This window comes from Eretmochelys imbricata, chromosome 3, assembly GCF_965152235.1.
Source record: "Eretmochelys imbricata isolate rEreImb1 chromosome 3, rEreImb1.hap1, whole genome shotgun sequence".
Lineage (NCBI taxonomy): Eukaryota > Metazoa > Chordata > Testudines > Cheloniidae > Eretmochelys > Eretmochelys imbricata.
The window spans coordinates 97,917,129-97,935,215 of NC_135574.1; the positions used below are offsets into that span (position 1 = coordinate 97,917,129).

The 18,087-nt window shown below is 38.4% G+C and overlaps 1 protein-coding gene across 1 annotated transcript in view; it reads right to left on the reverse strand.

Moving 5' to 3' along the window:
• PTPRK (protein tyrosine phosphatase receptor type K) overlaps positions 1 to 18,087 on the reverse strand; it is a 590,849-nt gene that overhangs the window by 211,468 nt on the left and 361,294 nt on the right. Inside the window, exon 7 of the mRNA XM_077811738.1 lies at positions 17,564 to 17,857. Coding sequence (XP_077667864.1) covers positions 17,564 to 17,857 — 294 coding nt within the window. The remainder of the gene's footprint in view (positions 1 to 17,563; positions 17,858 to 18,087) is intronic.

Below are 18,087 nucleotides of genomic sequence, written 5' to 3' on the forward strand. Positions count from 1 at the left end.
ATCTCCTCCTAAATAATGCCTAAGGAAAGTGGTACTATTGATTGAAAGAAATGTATACTAAATGGCTTTCCAGCAGCTCACCAGGTGGGCTACTAAGAAGCCAGGTAGGTTTCCAATGGAAACCTGCCTGGCTGGTAGTGTTCCACCAGAACCCTACCTGGGTTCAATCAGACCTTTGTTGAAATCAAATGGCCACTGCACAACATTTCGATGTTGACAAGTCAGCAACTTCTGATTAAGAAATATTTTGTCAAAATTTTTCCTACATACTCTAATGCTCATCAACATATTAAAATGCACACTTCAGAGAGAACAGACGTGGTTAGGATCTCACATTCTGGTTTTAATCAGTAGGTTAGGTTTGCACCAACTAATTATCACTTTTAAAATTAAGTGTTTCACACCAGATAGTAACAAGAATACTAGGTTTTTTAGATGAACACTATATTCTTTAAGTTTTACCTCTTCCTGTTCATAAAGAAAATGTAACCATTCAGTTGCGACAGTAATATCTGGTAAAACACACTCAGAAATAAAGATAATTTACTACAAACTGCATTTTATCAGTATGTAGAATACCATAACAATATCCCTGAAAAGCAGATTTTGAGTCATGTAGCTGTGTGCAGAGCATCTCTACAGTTAGGCATTGCAGACATATTCTTCCACTGGGCGCAAATTAAAAAAAAATTGAAATTTGGAAAGCAAAAACAACACACACACACTGCTGGAGAGAGGGAGAAAAAAGGATTACCTCTTTACCCTAAAATGGGGATTACTACAGAAACAGCAGGTTTCATGACTTTCAGCACCTACTGGAGTACAGACTCCAAAACAGTAGGTTTCTTCAAGGGGTTGAAGATTTAGTGCGTTTCTAATAAATAATAAAATAAAGACAATCAAAAACGAAGTCTCTCCATTCAGCCTATTTTAGACACCACTCTGGCTTACCTCACACAACTGAGTAACTAGTTCCCCATTTCAATCGCTGTACCAGAACCCATTCACAATATATTAGCTGAGTTCCCGCACAGAAACAACTTGACAAGCCACAAGCTGAAGCAATATGTGTCAAAGAGATTGAATTCCACTTTCATATTAGTACAGAAGATGACAGTGCATGATTATTGCTTGAAGCATGTGGTTATTTAGGGGATAATGCTAGCACCTTAGCACCGGGCAGTAATGGAAAATGTCAGTCTCGTTCTCATTCCTTTTGTGACAGTCACTTGCGATGTGTCTTGTTACACTGCTAGGTCATCTCTCTCTTCAGGCACCTCAAATATCACCTAAGTTCAGAATACATTTTTGAAATGAGGACATTATGGTTTGTCCCTTGCTAAATAGCTAGATATTTGCCTTACAATGCATGAGAAGCTGAATTTTACTCCGTTAAAATTAAAACATTAAAATTAAACTTGTGTCTCAGGAATTTTGTTCTGTAACAATCAGAGTGAACACTGTTGATTAATGTTTTAGATGTGAAGTTTAATTCCTTTAAAGAAAAATATTTCAGTGATTCAGTGTTTAACATTCAAGGTGCTAAATTAACTTCTATTAAAAATTTAAACTGAAGAACTTCAATGACACCTTCCTACTCCTTTTGATGACATCAATTTCTTCTACACATAGTCTGGAGGTACTATCTTCTTCCAGCCACATAGTCTGGCCCACGGAATATCTGGCAGGGGAAATGCAAGCCAGCAATACTCACACTGAGGTCACAAGACCCCTTGCAGATTCACTGCAGTGGCCAAGTACAAGAATATATTTGTTATATTGCTTGAAACCTCTTCTTCTACTTTCCCCCTGCACCCAATATGAAATAATCTACGGACATAGGATTGGGGGGGGGGGGGGGCAAAGGAGAAAAACTCAGGAACTTCAGCCCCCCCAAAATCACCTGTACCAACTGAGTAAAGGAGAATTTCTTCCATTAGCTATCAGTAGTATATGAGATTTTATCCTCTTTACAAACCAGCCCCCTAGAGGTAAGTATCAAACATATGAGTCAGTTTGACTCCATCCAGTAGACGGATAGTGGTACATATAGATAAGCTATTACAGTACTTTATATTTCTGAGCCACTAAATATGGTCCAAGTGAAAATGTCATGGCTGGGCACAAAACAGAAGAACACAGAAGATGCAGAAGTGACTTCCAAACATGTCTGTGACACACAGAGAGTTTATTTACCAAACTCTCAATGGCAAAGACAAAACAACGTATTGAAAAACAAGTTAATTGCTCACTATATTTCTTACAAACTTAGGACCTGATCTTGTATTGTGATGTGTGCAGGACTGTGGCCTTACATAGCAGTGCTAGTGCACAATGGCTGCTTTTCAGTGGAAGGAAGAGTTAATTTGCACACACACACACACACAAGCATGTAAAAACTCAGAGTCCAATTCTTCAGAATGAATGTTTCTATATTAATGTATCATGTGACATTTTCTCACTTTCTTAACCTGACTGCTGCAATATAGCACTTGTCTGCCCAAGAGTCAGGTCTTTACAATGACATGATTTACATGCAAAGAGAATGGCTCACAAGAGAGTTAAGAAGCAGAGTAGAAGAGTTTTAATAGCAAACCATTCGTGTGGATGAACTGTATGAACTGTGCAAGTCTCCTCTTCAATAACATGTCTTTGAAACTAAAATTTTTCTTTTACTTATTTTCAAAAGATCTTTATATTGGCTGGAGCCAACACAGCAATCACTATTTGCAACTCAGGCTTTTCAAGTTCAAAGCAGGAATTCTGCTTGTCTCAAGCCATCCCAGAGACAAACTGGTTTGAGAGCCTACCATGAATTATCTTAAAGGAGTGAACTTCTGCTTCCAAGCTGATGATTTGGATGTCTGAACACTTAATCACTGACACAAACTCAATCTACAAATTATCATTTATTTAAAAAGCTAATAAAATTCAGAGCTAAATTATTTCATCTGGGAATTATCATATAAAATTGTGTAGGACCAATGTCATTATTTCTTGGGGAAAAGTGGGGCTTTTACCCTCACTAAAAAAAAAAGGTGTGGGAGGGAACTCAGAAAATATAATTAAAAAATGCAAAAAAAGTCAATGTAACATGATATTATGTTTACAGTATTACTGAAAAGACTACTGTTATACAGATTAGATTATACAATAATATTTATTGTATGTGTTTTCTTTTTCTTGTTGCATAGGGTAAATCTTAAATATATATGTTCTGAATATGCACACAGTAAAACGGCACTAAAAAAAAAAAAGAATGATTCTAACCCCTGTCAAGGTTCCTTCCCCACTCTGAACTCTAGGGTACAGATGTGGGGACCTGCATGAAAACCCCCCTAAGCTTATTTTTACCAGCTTAGGTTAAAACTTCCTCAAGGTACAAACTATTTTAGCTTTTGCCCCTGGACTTTATTGCTGCCACCACCAAGTGTCTAATAAATATATAACAGGGAAAGAGCCCACTTGGAAACTTATTTCCCCCCAAAATCCTCCCAAACCCTACATCCCCTTTCCTGGGGAAGGCTTGATAAAAATCCTCACCAATTTGCATAGCTGAACACAGACCCAAACCCTTGGATCTTAAGAACAACAAAAAAGCAATCAGGTTCTTAAAAGAAGAATTGCAATTGAAGAAAAAGTAAAAGAATCACCTCTGTAAAATCAGGATGGTAAATACCTTACAGGGTAATCAGATTCAAAATATAGAGAAACCCTCTGGGCAAAATCTTAAGTTAAAAAAAGACACAAAAACAGGAATATACCTTCCATTCAGCACAACCTATTTTATCAGCCATTTAAACAAAACAGAATCTAACGCATATCTAACTAGATTACTTATTAGGCCTTTACAGGAGTTCTGACCTGCATTCCTGCTCTGGTCCCAGCAAAAGCAACACAGACAGACAGACCCCTTTGTTCCTCCCCCACCGCCTACAGCTTCGAAAGTATTTTGTCTCCTCATTGGTCATTTTGGTCAGGTGCCAGCGAGGTTATCTTTAGCTTCTTAACCCTTTAGAGTTGAAAGGGTTTTTTCCTCTGGCCAGGAAGGATTTAAAGGCGGTTAGCCTTCTCTTTATATTTATGACACCCTTCAAAATGCATCTTTCAAGTCTCCTCCTCTCTACCAATTCCAATTACTGCCTAGGAAAATAATTCCTATCTATACACATTTTTCTTGGTTTCAGATTACAGCATTGCATAGACATATTGTGGACAGTTCAATGGGTCATTCTCTAGTACTTCCTTTCACCTTTATTACACTAATTCTGATTATTAATAATTTATTATTTTTATTGTAGTAGCAATTCAGAGTCACAGCCAACATCAGGTCCCACTGCATTAGGCACAGTACAAGCACATAGTAAGAGTCATTGCCTACCCTGAACAGCCTATAACTGAAATGGACAGGATAGACAAAGGGCAGGAGAAAAGATGTATTATCCCCATTTTACAGATGGTAACTGAGGCACAGGAAGATTAAGTGACTTGCCACATTCTATGTGATATTTCAGACTGATTTGGCAGTAAGGCTTGTGCTATCCTTTGCTAATGTAACATTGCCCTTCCCTTGCTGTTATACACAATTCCATACAATTTAAACTACAAAATTTGCATTTATGGTATTGTTAGACTCAGTCTCTCAAGTACTAAGGATAATTAAACATGTCATTTCCTACAGTAATAAAATACCTTCCAGCAATTAATAACGTGGGATGGAAAACAAAATGGAAAATTAAACTGCTTTCAAAAGTCAATATTGAATGAAACAAGTTACACAAATGATATCAAATAAAAAATTCAATAGAAGTTCTATGCCTTTTAGCTGTAGGTTGGGCTAGAGGACAGAGTTAGGGACATGGAACCAGGAACAAATGAGTGTCAATCCAAACTCCACCACTGACTCAATGTGTTCCTTTGGGAAAGTCACTTGATTAGAAATAGGCTTTCTATTCAAACAAAGGTTCTAATACTTATTTACCTCACAGAGTGAGGTGAAGATTGTTTTATATTTTCAATATTTTAAAATTTCTCCAAAGTCTCTATCATTTCATCTTTGTCATCCTAAGAACGGTCTCTCATATGAAGAGTCAACTTTGATTCTACAGGATGGAGAACTAAAATGCAGGGTGATCCTACACGGTTTTCTTTTTGAGAACCAATCTGACAGGCTTTCAAGAATCCAATTTGTGAGGCTTTTACAAAGTTTAAATTATTAAGGAGAGGGCCAGGGGTTTTGCTTCCTTCCCTAAGAGGTATGACTAGTTAATTGGCTGAATTTGTAAAGAACATCCAAAGAATTCAGGCCCAAATCTCACAAACTTACAGACATGCTTAACTCTGCACTTTGACGGTTTCAGAGTTGCAGCCGTGTTAGTCTGTATCTGCAAAAAGGAGGACTTGTGGCACCTTAGAGACTAACAAATTTATTAGAGCATAAGCTTTCATGGGCTACAGCCCACTTCATCAGATGCACAGAATGGAACATATAGTAAGATGATGTGTATATATATAAAATACACACACACACACATATAGAGAAGGTGGAAGTTGCCATACAACTTCTGCACTTTGAGTAATCCCACTGATATCACAATATGTAAGGTTAAACACATGCATAAATTGCTAAAGGACTGAGGCCTGAATTAGTACCTTTGTGAACTCACTGGATAATCACACCTTCAAGGATCAGGTAATCTAAGAGCATGAGTTCAGTGGTACAATAATTCATAGATTTTTGAGGCCAGAAGGGACTATTGCAATCATCTAGTTTAACATCCTGCATAATACAAGCCACAGTACTTACCTGAATTAATTACTCCCTCAATTCCCATTGCTGTGGTTGAACTAGAACATATTTTTTAGAAAAATATTCAATCTTGATTTTAAAATTACCACTGCAGAATCCACTGCAACCCTTTGTAAGTTTTTCTAACGGCTAGTTACCCTCACTGTTAAAAATCTGCACCGCATTTTCAGTCTGAATTTATCTAGTTTCAATTTCCAGCTACTGGATCTGGTTATACCTTTGTCCGCCAGACTGCTCTCCAGTTTTTGTTCCCCATGTAGGTACTTATAGACTGATCAAATCACCTCTTAACCTTCTTTTTATTAAGGTAAATAGACTCAAGGAACTAAATGTCTCACTATAAGACATGTTTTTTAACCCTATAATTATTCTTGTGATTTTTTTCTGAACCCTCTCCAATTTTTCAAAATCCTTCTTGAATTAAGGACACCAGAACTGCACACGGTATTCCAGCATTGGTCGCACCAATGCCAAATATATATATATATAAAAATATATATAAAGAGAGAGAGAGAGAGAGAGGTAACAAACTCCCTATTCCTACTCAAGATTCCCATGTTTATACATCCAAGGATCGCATTAGCCCTTCTGGTCACAGCATCACACTGGAAGCTCATGTTCAACTATTATCCCCCATGAACCCTATGTTGTTTTTTTTTTTCCTCCAGAGTCATTGCTTCACAGGATAGAGTTCCCCAATTCTGTAAGTATGAGTAACATATTCTTTGTTCCTGGATGCATGGCCTTACATTTGGCCATCTTGAAACATATATTGTTTGCTTGTGCACAGCTTTAACAAGTGATCCATAACATGCTGTATCAGTGACCTGTCTTCTTCATTATTTACCACTCCACCAGTCTTTCTGATGTCTGCAAAATTTATTAGTGATTATTTTATGTTTTCTAACAGATTATTAACACAACTCTTAAATAGTGTAGGTCCAAGAACTGACCCTACTAGAAACACATCCTTTAAACTATGGTTTCCTCTTTATAATGACATTTTGAGACCAATTAGTTAACCCGTTTTTAAATATATTTAATGTGTGCCACGTTGATTTTGTATCATTCTAGTTTCTTAAACAAAATCTAATGTGGCACCAAATCAAATGTCTTACTGAAAGCTAAGGACATTAAATCAACAATACTACCTTTATCAGTCAAACCTGTAAACTCATTAAAACTTTTTATCAAGTTTGTTTGACAAGTTCAATTTTTATAAGTAACCAGTTGAACAATTTACCAAGTGTTGTAGTGGAGTCTTCATTACTGGCAATGTTTTAGAAAAACATCTTGATTTAAAGCTATACTATAGTTCAAAATGGAATTAATTCAGGACATCCTCTTTCCAGTGTTATAAAGGAGGTTAGATTAGAGGATCACAATGGTGTTTCTGGCCTTATAAATGTATGAATAAATCCATGTGGATTGGCATTAATATTACTACTCCTTTTATTAATTGCTATCTGTATGAGCCATTCCATTATATAGCCCAGGATCAAAGTCAGGCTGACTCTACCTGGGTCACCCCATTTAGCCTTTTAAATATTGACACAACATTAGCTTTCTTCCAGGCTTCTAGAATGTCCTCAGAGTTCCAGGAGTTATTGAAAATCAATATTAATGGTCCAGAAAGCTCTGTGGCCAGCTCTTTTAAAATTCTTGGATGCAAGTTATCAGAACCTTCTTATTTAAAGATGTCTAACTTGTAGTAGCTGCTCTTTAACATCTTTCTTAGTTACTGTTGGAATGGAAAGAATTTCATCATATGATGAGAATATCATCTAGCTTTTTCTCCAAATACAAAACAAATTTATTGAGAAATAAAAATATTGAGAAAGTATCATTTATTTTATTCTGCCAGAGGAAGGCCAAGTTTGAATCAAGGAAAGGAGCGATGTTAGACTGAGGGAAAAAAAGTGCAAAAAACAGAAATACCCCACTTCAGCAGAAATGAGCCATAAGAAACAATGTCAGCAGGAATGGGGGTTTGGAACTTTTCAGATGCCTTCCCCACTCCCCTTCAATATGGGGATGGGGGTGGGGATAACTCACTCATGTCTCATCCAGAGACATACTGCCATTTGGGTGGCAGGAACAAGGGGTATTACTCTAGTATTTCCTACATAAATAAAGAAGCGAGAGGAATGAGCGCCTGAATGGGAATTTTGATCCGACTAAGAAACTTCCCTTTCCTCTGCATTGTCTTGTTTTCCACCCCCACACGGAACCTTATACTCTTTTTCCTTCCCTCTGGTGCTCTGCTAATGGTTGGCGAGGAAGAGTGAGAAAACAAAATGCTTGATCTCTGAAACACTATGCATAAGTGCTGCAGTGACAGTAGTTTATAAATATTTGTATAGAAGTTTCTCCTTTCATTTTTATGCAATGATAAAAACAAGCTAAAAAAAGCTAGTTTTATAAAACTGCATGTTTAAAAAAACTAGTTCTATTTTATGTAGGTACTTATACTCCATCCATCACCATGGTACTGACCACTTAAAATGTTGAATGACCCTAATGAAAACAAACTGAATTAATGTATCAAGCAAAGTAATGGATGATAGTCATAAAAGATTTAACAGTAAAAACTGGCAGTCTATTTAAAAGAGCCACATTTTTCCAGCAAGATGTCATCTTATCCTGCAGGTATTTTCTCTTGAAATGGACACACATCAAAACTGTGTGGATCTGGAGAAGTTAAAATCAGGATCTGAACTCAGTGGCTTGGGCACATCTCTGGCAGCTTTCTCAAGTGGTACGATATGAATTATTTCCCTGAAGCCACTTTTTTACAGCTGGGATAGAGGCTTTGGATTAATATACTGGGATACATTTTAATGCCACAAACAGTGCTCCTCTCAGAAATGTGCTTACATCACTTCTGAGAAATCACTGGAGTCTAAATTTTGCTGGCACACTCTGCTCTGGCAAAGGACCCCAAAAAATAAGAGTGTGGGGTGAGGGGGGTGGAGGGGTGAGGGTGTGCGTCAATTCATAGCTTACCTGTGCTGCTAGCTTGCAGCTGCTGCTATGTTGCTCTTTTCCAATAATAGAGCTCTGCCGGAAATTTAGGCTTGATCCACAGCTGACTGAAGTTAATGTAAATATTTCCACTGACTTCAATCAGCTTTGGATAAGACCTTTAATGCACAACTAGTTCTAAGCCTCCCTTCGAGTAAGGGAATGACCAACAATGTATACCCATCACAGCTCCATGACTGAAGAGCAGCAGCACACCGAGTTGGAAATATTAGGTGCTGTAGATAAACGAATCTTCCCCTGTTCTGTCCCTCCCCACCCAAACAGCACTGAGACAGGCTCCGCCCCCACTTTCCCAGATGATTATTCTTCCTTCACCCCCACTTATCTTCCTGCTCACCCTCTCAAAATTCTAGCAAGGTCTCGAAGGGACGCTCTTGGCTACTGGTTCCATTCTCCCACACCCAGCAGCTGTACTGACTCTCACTGTGGGCCTCTACCCTTGGCTTTCCAAGCTCAATATTCCCCAGTCTGCTCCGCCTTGGGAGTTCAACACCTCAGTACTAAACCCTTCCCCCAAATATTCTCCAGCAGATAGAAAAGGAGTACTTGTGGCACCTTAGAGACTAACTAATTTATTTGAGCATAAGCTTTCGTGAGCTACAGCTCACTTCATCGGATGCATACTGTGGAAAGTGTAGAAGATCGTTTTATACACACAAAGCATGAAAAAATACCACCCCCCACCCCACTCTCCTGCTGGTAATAGCTTATCTAAAGTGACCACTCTCCTTACAATGTGTATGATAATCAAGGTGGGCCATTTCCAGCACAAATCCAGGGTTTAACAAGAACGTTGGGGGGGGAGAGTAGGAAAAAACAAGGGGAAATAGGTTACCTTGCATAATGACTTAGCCACTCCCAGTCTCTATTTAAGCCTAAGTTAATTGTATCCAATTTGCAAATGAATTCCAATTCAGCAGTCTCTCACTGGAGTCTGGATTTGAAGTTTTTTTGTTGTAATATCGCAACTTTCATGTCTGTAATCGCATGACCAGAGAGATTGAAGTGTTCTCCGACTGGTTTATGAATGTTATAATTCTTGACATCTGATTTGTGTCCATTTATTCTTTTACGTAGAGACTGTCTAGTTTGACCAACGTACATGGCAGAGGGGCATTGCTGGCACATGATGGCATATATCACATTGGTGGATGTGCAGGTGAACAAGCCTCTGATCATAGAATCATAGAATCACAGAATATCAGGGTTGGAAGGGACCCCTGAAGGTCATCTAGTCCAACCCCCTGCTCGAAGCAGGACCAATTCCCAGTTAAATCATCCCAGCCAGGGCTTTGTCAAGCCTGACCTTAAAAACTTCCAAGGAAGGAGATTCCACCACCTCCCTAGGCAACGCATTCCAGTGTTTCACCACCCTCTTAGTGAAAAAGTTTTTCCTAATATCCAATCTAAACCTCCCCCACTGCAACTTGAGGCCATTACTCCTCGTTCTGTCATCTGCTGCCATTGAGAACAGTCTAGAGCCATCCTCTTTGGAACCCCCTTTCAGGTAGTTGAAAGCAGCTATCAAATCCCCCCTCATTCTTCTCTTCTGCAGGCTAAACAATCCCAGCTCCCTCAGCCTCTCCTCATAGGTCATGTGTTCTAGACCCCTAATCATTTTTGTTGCCCTTCGCTGGACTCTCTCCAATTTATCCACATAGCTCACACATATCTCACACAATTTATCCACAAGTACTGATAGCGTGGCTGATGTTATTAGGCCCTACAACCTATCCTGAAGGATGACCCAACACTCTCACAAATCTTGGGAGACAGGCCAGTCCTTGCCTACAGACAGCCCCCCAACCTGAAGCAAATACTCACCAGCAACCACATACCACACAACAGAACCACTAACCCTGGAAACTATCCTTGCAACAAAGCCCGTTGCCAACTGTGCCCACATATCTATTCAGGGGACACCATCACAGAGCCTAATAACATCAGCCACACTATCAGAGGCTCGTTCACCTGCACATCCACCAATGTGATATATGCCATCATGTGCCAGCAATGCCCCTCTGCCATGTACATTGGTCAAACTGGACAGTCTCTACGTAAAAGAATAAATGGACACAAATCAGATGTCAAGAATTATAACATTCATAAACCAGTCGGAGAACACTTCAATCTCTCTGGTCACGCGATTACAGACATGAAAGTTGCGATATTACAACAAAAAAACTTCAAATCTAGACTCCAGCGAGAGACTGTTGAATTGGAATTCATTTGCAAATTGGATACAATTAACTTAGGCTTGAATAGAGACTGGGAGTGGCTAAGTCATTATGCAAGGTAACCTATTTCCCCTTTTCTTTTCCTACCCCCCCGCCCCAGATGTTCTTGTTAAACCCTGGATTTGTGCTGGAAATGGCCCACCTTGATTATCATACACATTGTAAGGAGAGTGGTCACTTTAGATAAGCTATTACCAGCAGGAGAGTGGGGTGGGGGGAGGTATTTTTTCATGCTTTGTGTGTATAAAAAGATCTTCTACACTTTCCACAGTATGCATCCGATGAAGTGAGCTCCAGCTCACAAAAGCTTATGCTCAAATAAATTAGTTAGTCTCTAAGGTGCCACAAGTACTCCTTTTCTTTTTGCGAATACAGACTAACACGGCTGTTACTCTGAAACCTCTCCAGCAGATGTCAGCGAAGCTTTGCCATTTTATGGCAGGGCTGACAAGATTTACACCATTCCCACATGGACAGAAGTCAGATGTAGAAAAAGGAAAACTTACCTTTCTGAATCTTCTATTTACCAATCTTAGTCATTTCTAAGTACCCAGGAGGGTTTCTACTGTGCAGCTAGGGACCCTGCATTTCATGAACACAGGGTCAGAAGAAAACAACAGGTGTGTGTGTACTGCGGGACTGAAGGAGGCGTGGCTGTGTAAGGGAGATTCCAGGACCTGCTGGTAGACACACCTCGGCTAGCTTTTAAAGTGCTAACCAAATTGATCAAGAAGTCCTTGTCTTTTTAACATTTATTTTTTGCAGTGCTGATGTCCTGTCCCTTAATAAGTCTTTAATGACCCCTTGGCCCAGCTCCACCTGCAACCATACCCAGCATTAGTTCAGAGTCAGTTATCAGTTATCAGCTTTTTACCCTCATACTGTCTCCCTTTAAGGTCAAGGGACCTTAGAAACAAGGAGGAAGAGGATATAACAGCTAGAGATGGGTTGGTGTTGGGTGACAGATAAAAAGCAGCTGATAGCTTATGTATGCAACTGTGGAATTCTGTCCCAAGGAAACATGAGTAAGTCCAAACCCAGATATGTTTAGAAAGAGCTGCAAGATGCACCCTTTGCCTAATCCTTCTTAATTGATTAAATCCTGATTTCATAACACAGCCAACTGGTAAATTTGCAAGGAGCAGGAGTGCATAGTGTTTGGTAGCTGTTAGTGAGATCTTAAATGTTTGACATTCACTCTAGCAAAAAGACCAGAAACAACAGTTACAGGTGATCAAGAAGTTTTCAAAAACAAACAGAAACTTATAAATATTGGTGTAATGTGGGCACTCTGCAATGACAAATGTAAAAATTCAATATATTCAATTACAGAATTTCAAGTGAGTGGTTATTTTATTCTAATAAAAGTGTCTAAGCTGTAAATAGCAATAGAAATGTGAAAATAGTAAATCAAACACAGTTAAATGCTCAAAATGTATTACAGTTCCTCCTTCATATACTATAAGCCTTCTAATTTATTGATATCAAATTTCTTCAGTATACCAAGAAAAGGACAAAGATTTTGTTTGAAATCTTAAGATTGCATTTAAGATAGAGCAGTAAATATTCTCTCTCTGGACGCTTAGAGAATTTTAAAACATTCCATCAGATTAAAATTACTGAGAATTAGCCTTTTGCTTGTATTTTATTCATTTTTTTGGAAGAGTGGGTAAGTAACCCATAAAGGAAAAGACTCTAGTTCTTGAATTATGCAAATATAAAGGAGAAGTATCCTCAACTTGACCCTTCAGTTGCCAAATTTTCCTGTTGTCCTTCTGACAAGTACCCAATTTTGCCTCCAGCACCTTCTCAGAAGCTCACCTCCCTGAAGTACCAAGATGCCAAATTCTCCTGGGCCCTACAAGACAGGTTCATTAGTTCCAGCTACCAAAAATCTCCAGCCCCACTCCATAGTCTTCAATAGGACAATCAATAGTAAGAGAAGTGTAACTATTTGCAGGCAGTCAGCCCCCAGCACAAGTGATTTTTAAACATTTCTGGTAGCCCTACTGCTCTATTTGAAAATTGCATACAAATACTTTAAAAAAATAACTAGTATGGCATATTAACCCAGATAGCCATGAAGAGCTAGGGCGACCCTCAAATGCACCGATCTCTGGAGCCTAATTTTAAGACTTAAAAGAAAATGAAAAACACACTTTAGATTATTTTCTTTGTTCTACTTATTCTCATTATGTGCTTTTTTGCTGGTGGGAACTTCAGCAACATCCTGGCATTCTTTGTATTCTGTTTTCAAAATTAATAACATGGAAATCACAAACAAACTCCACATTCAGAAAACCAGAGTGGAAAACAGCCCTGATCTTGAACCTTTAACTAAAGCCAAATCTTAAGTCAACATTGCACTATTGAACAAACATCTGAAACAGTTTTCGTGACTCAAGGCGGATTGTCATTGATAACTATTCTCTGTGATTGATAGTTATCCTGGTCAATAGTAAAAAAAATCAATACATATGGTTCCATTTTCAGCTTCAATAAAGTTGTAACCAGAAGGGAAAATCTTCATCCCTTTCCTTGCTTTATAAAAAAACCCACTGACATAAGTTTACTCAAAGGGTTTGGAATGAAAATCAGATCATTTTCCCTTTGCCCCACAGATCTCCACATATTACTGAAAATCACAAACGTCACTGAACTTCAGTGAAGCAGGAGCACTACCGACTGTGTAGATATATTAAGTTCTGGACAGACTGAACTGTTGACCTTCTTTGCCACTAAAATATCAGTTAATGATAAAGCTCAGCTGTTAAGAGTTACTTAGAAGCACCAGCCAACGTAACAGAACAATTTCTAACATACAATTGCTAAAGCATGCTAAATGGACAATTTAAAAATACAGCATATTTTATTTCAGCTTAACACAGGAAAGACAGATTGCACACATGCTCTGATGCCAGATGATATCCTCAAAAGGAAAATCTCACAGGAAGACACCCTTGCTTTATTGCTCAGTTAGGTGTTAGGATTGCTTCCTATTAAAACAGCATCACACTTCCTTTTATTTTAAAATGCTTATGTGAGCAATAATACAGCATAGTTATACTGCAGGAATCACCCACTTCAGGTGCATTGTGAGGAATGAGATGAGGACAAGTGCCCTCAGTCACCAGAGGCATGTAATTACCTCTCACCATATATATCTTGGAGCACATTACTGCTCCTAGCAAATAGCTATAACCTGCTTAAAAATGAAAACAAGACTGGACCTGTGTGCCAAGGAAGGGTCATTTTAAAAAGAAAGTCTAGTTCTGATTAGTGTGGTTTATATTCTCATCCTAGTTATTTAAAAATACTCAGCTGTATCATATGTATGTCGGCTGAGTATTTAATTGCCCACATATGGGTGTGATCTGGTATATTATATTTTCAGTATAACGCAGTCACTAAATTTAAGCATAGGAAAAATCATCTATCAAATTCCAGCTACACAAATAATTTAATTAATTTTGTCTGGCACCTTATAAAAGTCCTCCAGAAATCATTGGTCACTTTTAAACTCACTGTTCAGAAGACGCAACTGATAACTGATAACCTGATAACTACATCAGATGCTTGATGCCCAAACTTGTGCAATCGTACCTCAAATTCCACAAAATGTGAGATGTTCTGAAGTGAAACACAGTCTAATAGATCAATAGCGTATTATTCCGAAATGTCATGGCATTTGTAAATTCTAAACCAACAATGTGTAAAAATCATCTTCAATCTCCTTCCAAAATAAAGCAACTGTTTAGTCTTGTGGTAAAATAGCCAATAGCATTTTACTAACATATTATTCCTGATAATTCAATGTTACTTATCACCAGTACTTAGAGCATAAACATTTAAAACCCATCCAGTGAACGTTCAGTAATGTGTTTCTTATCCACACAGAAAAGCAAGGTAGTTTCACACTGACATATCAAATACAGTGACTGGAAATAAATGATATTACGTGAGTAATCCATTATAACTTGTTTCAAAATTGAACCTAAAGCTTACAAAACATACAGAAAGACAGAACTGACAAAAGGGGAGTAAAGATAGCTGTCTTAATAATAAGCAGTCTTGTCTGAAACAAAAACTAGAATTTTCCAGAACAAGGTACTGCAGCTAGTGGAATATAATACAGCACAGTAAGCCACCTGACAAGCGTAGTAACACTGACAGTCACCAAGCTAACACTACTAGCAAAGGATATATCACACTGCTCGCTATTTCATTATTGGCTTTATTCTTGCTTTTTAAATTTTTTTTTTTTTTTTTTGAAGAGGCTGATATTGTGTTGTTTGCTTTCTAACAGACACACACTTCAGATAGATTTTTATACTGATTTTGCAAGTTTTAAAATGACCACATAGTTGCAAAAGCCCAAATGAAGCCCTCCTGGAAGAGAAATACCTGTCTTCACTATTATGGAAGATGGATGAATGGAGCAAAGACCTGGAAATCATATTCTAATCTGGATCCTGTCAATGACTCACTATATTACCTGGGGAAAGTAACTTAACCTCCCAGGGCCTACAGTTGCTATCTTTCATTAAAAAATAGGTACCTGTGCTATTGTGGCATCAAAACCACTGCAACCTATATTGCTTATTGTTTTGATGTTTTAATATTCAAATCAATCATTACTCGCACAAATGTTTATCACGTTAAGTATTATTTTGATCAGTCATTCCAACAAACTCATCAAGAATATATATTTTATTTTTTATAAATGTGTGTATTTTCATGCTTTAAAAATTATACCACTTTGCTTCCCTTAAATTGGCTAGCTAAAGGGATGTCAGGCCTCTAATATACCATGACCTCTCTCCTCTTATCTTTTTCATATTAGGCAGCCTTAGTTTTTCACATATTAGGAACAAGAAAGTATACCCAACTGATGTCTGGGAAGAGATTCTAGGTTGTGTCGCCTTAATAAAGAAGCTGCTTCAAAATTTCTATACTATATTTTTGGAGCAATGTCTAAAATATTTAAGAGAATTGAACTGACACTTTAATCTAGACTAGACTTCAATAGCTGTTATCTGACCTGAGACAGACGCATGAATCCTTTCACTTTTCAAGAGAGGTATATAGTAAATTAGAAATAAGATCGCCTATTTCAAAATTGCCTGCAGTTTCAGAATTGCTTTAGGCTGAGAGCTTGTTTGTTTAGGGAATTAAATAAGCAGAATGCTTCAGCTCCCAAGAAATGCAGTGTTTAGTTTCAAAATAAAACAGTATCAATAGAGATGGTCTAATTTTCTGGAATATAAACTCACTGACCTGGTCAAGTTGAGCACACTTATGACATTAACTCCTAACTCTGGCGTTGACCTTTTTCCATAGTCACTGAACAGAATGATCACACATACTAAAACAAGCATTAGAATAACCTGTCCAGTTGGAATCCAGGCCTAATTTGTGAATGGAGATTTCATTCTAACACTGCTCTCACCACTATATAAATACAGAAGACTTAGAATTAAGCAATGTGACTGTCATTTCTTACTACATTTTAAAGTAATTTTGAATAGCATGTTTACCAGCTTTTTTGTTTACATTTGTCTTAGCCGGGCTTGTCAGCTGACACATCCTGGCCAGCCCCTCTCAGCTCGCTCCTTTTCTGCCAGGGCATCTTTTTAACTGATCAGGGTCTTGCAACCTTAGCCTTGGGAGACTAAAGCACCCTAGGTCTCCATGAAGCCAGCTAGGTAAATTCTCTCACCAATTGATGGCTCAGCCATTGTTTTAACACCACTGAAGTTGGGTACTGGAGAGGCTGTTTTGGTAATTGTTTTACCTTTCCTGAGTTCCTTAACAGCCCTCCATTAGATCGTCCTTTGATTTAACTATATGCATCCAGACATTTTGTCACAGCTTCCTAACTTCCACGATCAATAAATGGAAGCTTAAGTAAGTTGACCCCAACAAGGTGGCACAAACAGAATATGGGGGCCAAGCTGGGATAAGAGCTTTCAGACCTTTGGTGGTACTGGGGAAAGGAGAACAATTGCAAGAATCTGGATTTGTGCAGGAAATGGCCTAACTTCATTATCATGCACATTGTGTAAAGAGTTGTCACTTTGGATGGGCTATCACCAGCAGGAGAGTGAATTTGTGTGGGGGGGTGGAGGGTGAGAAAACCTGGATTTGTGCTGGAAATGGCCTAACCTGATGCTCACTTTAGATAAGCTATTACCAGCAGGACAGTGGGGTGGGAGGAGGTATTGTTTCATATTCTCTGTGTATATATAAAGTCTGCTGCAGTTTCCACGGTATGCATCTGATGAAGTGAGCTGTAGCTCACGAAAGCTCATGCTCAAATAAATTGGTTAGTCTCTAAGGTGCCACAAGGACTCCTTTTCTTTTTGCGAATACAGACTAACATGGCTGTTACTCTGAAAAGAGTAACACCATCATTACAGTGAAAACAAACTGCCAAAAAAAAAAGAGAGAGAGAAAGAAAGAGAGACCTCACCTGCACATTTGGTTCTGGTGATAAGTGGTGGTCCTGGCTGGCCTGTTCCTCCTTCTCCTGGCCTGGTAAGGAGGACACGAATCTCATACTCAGTGTCTGGGTCTAAGTGCCATAGCTTATAAGTTGGTGCATTTACAGCATGGGTTTCTGTCCAGGTCCCAGATGTCATCCGGTACTCCACTTCTTTCAGAATTATAGGCCCATCACCAATTATGGAATTAGCATTCAGCTGAATCAGCAAATATGTAGGCCCAACACCAAGTAACTGGGGGGGTGCTATTGGTCGAGGTGGTTCTGTAAAAAATTCAAAAATGCACAGTGAATAAAACCAAACTTAGAAAGATCATAATATTATTAATATATGTACAGCTAAATATTATTAATATATGGACACCTCTTCCAACAAGAAGTGTCATCCTGCAGTTGTAGAGATGCCAGAACTGAATGGACTATAAGGTGGATAAAAAGTTGGCTAGATTGTCGGGCTCAATGGGTAGTGATCAATGGCTCTATGTCCAGTTGGC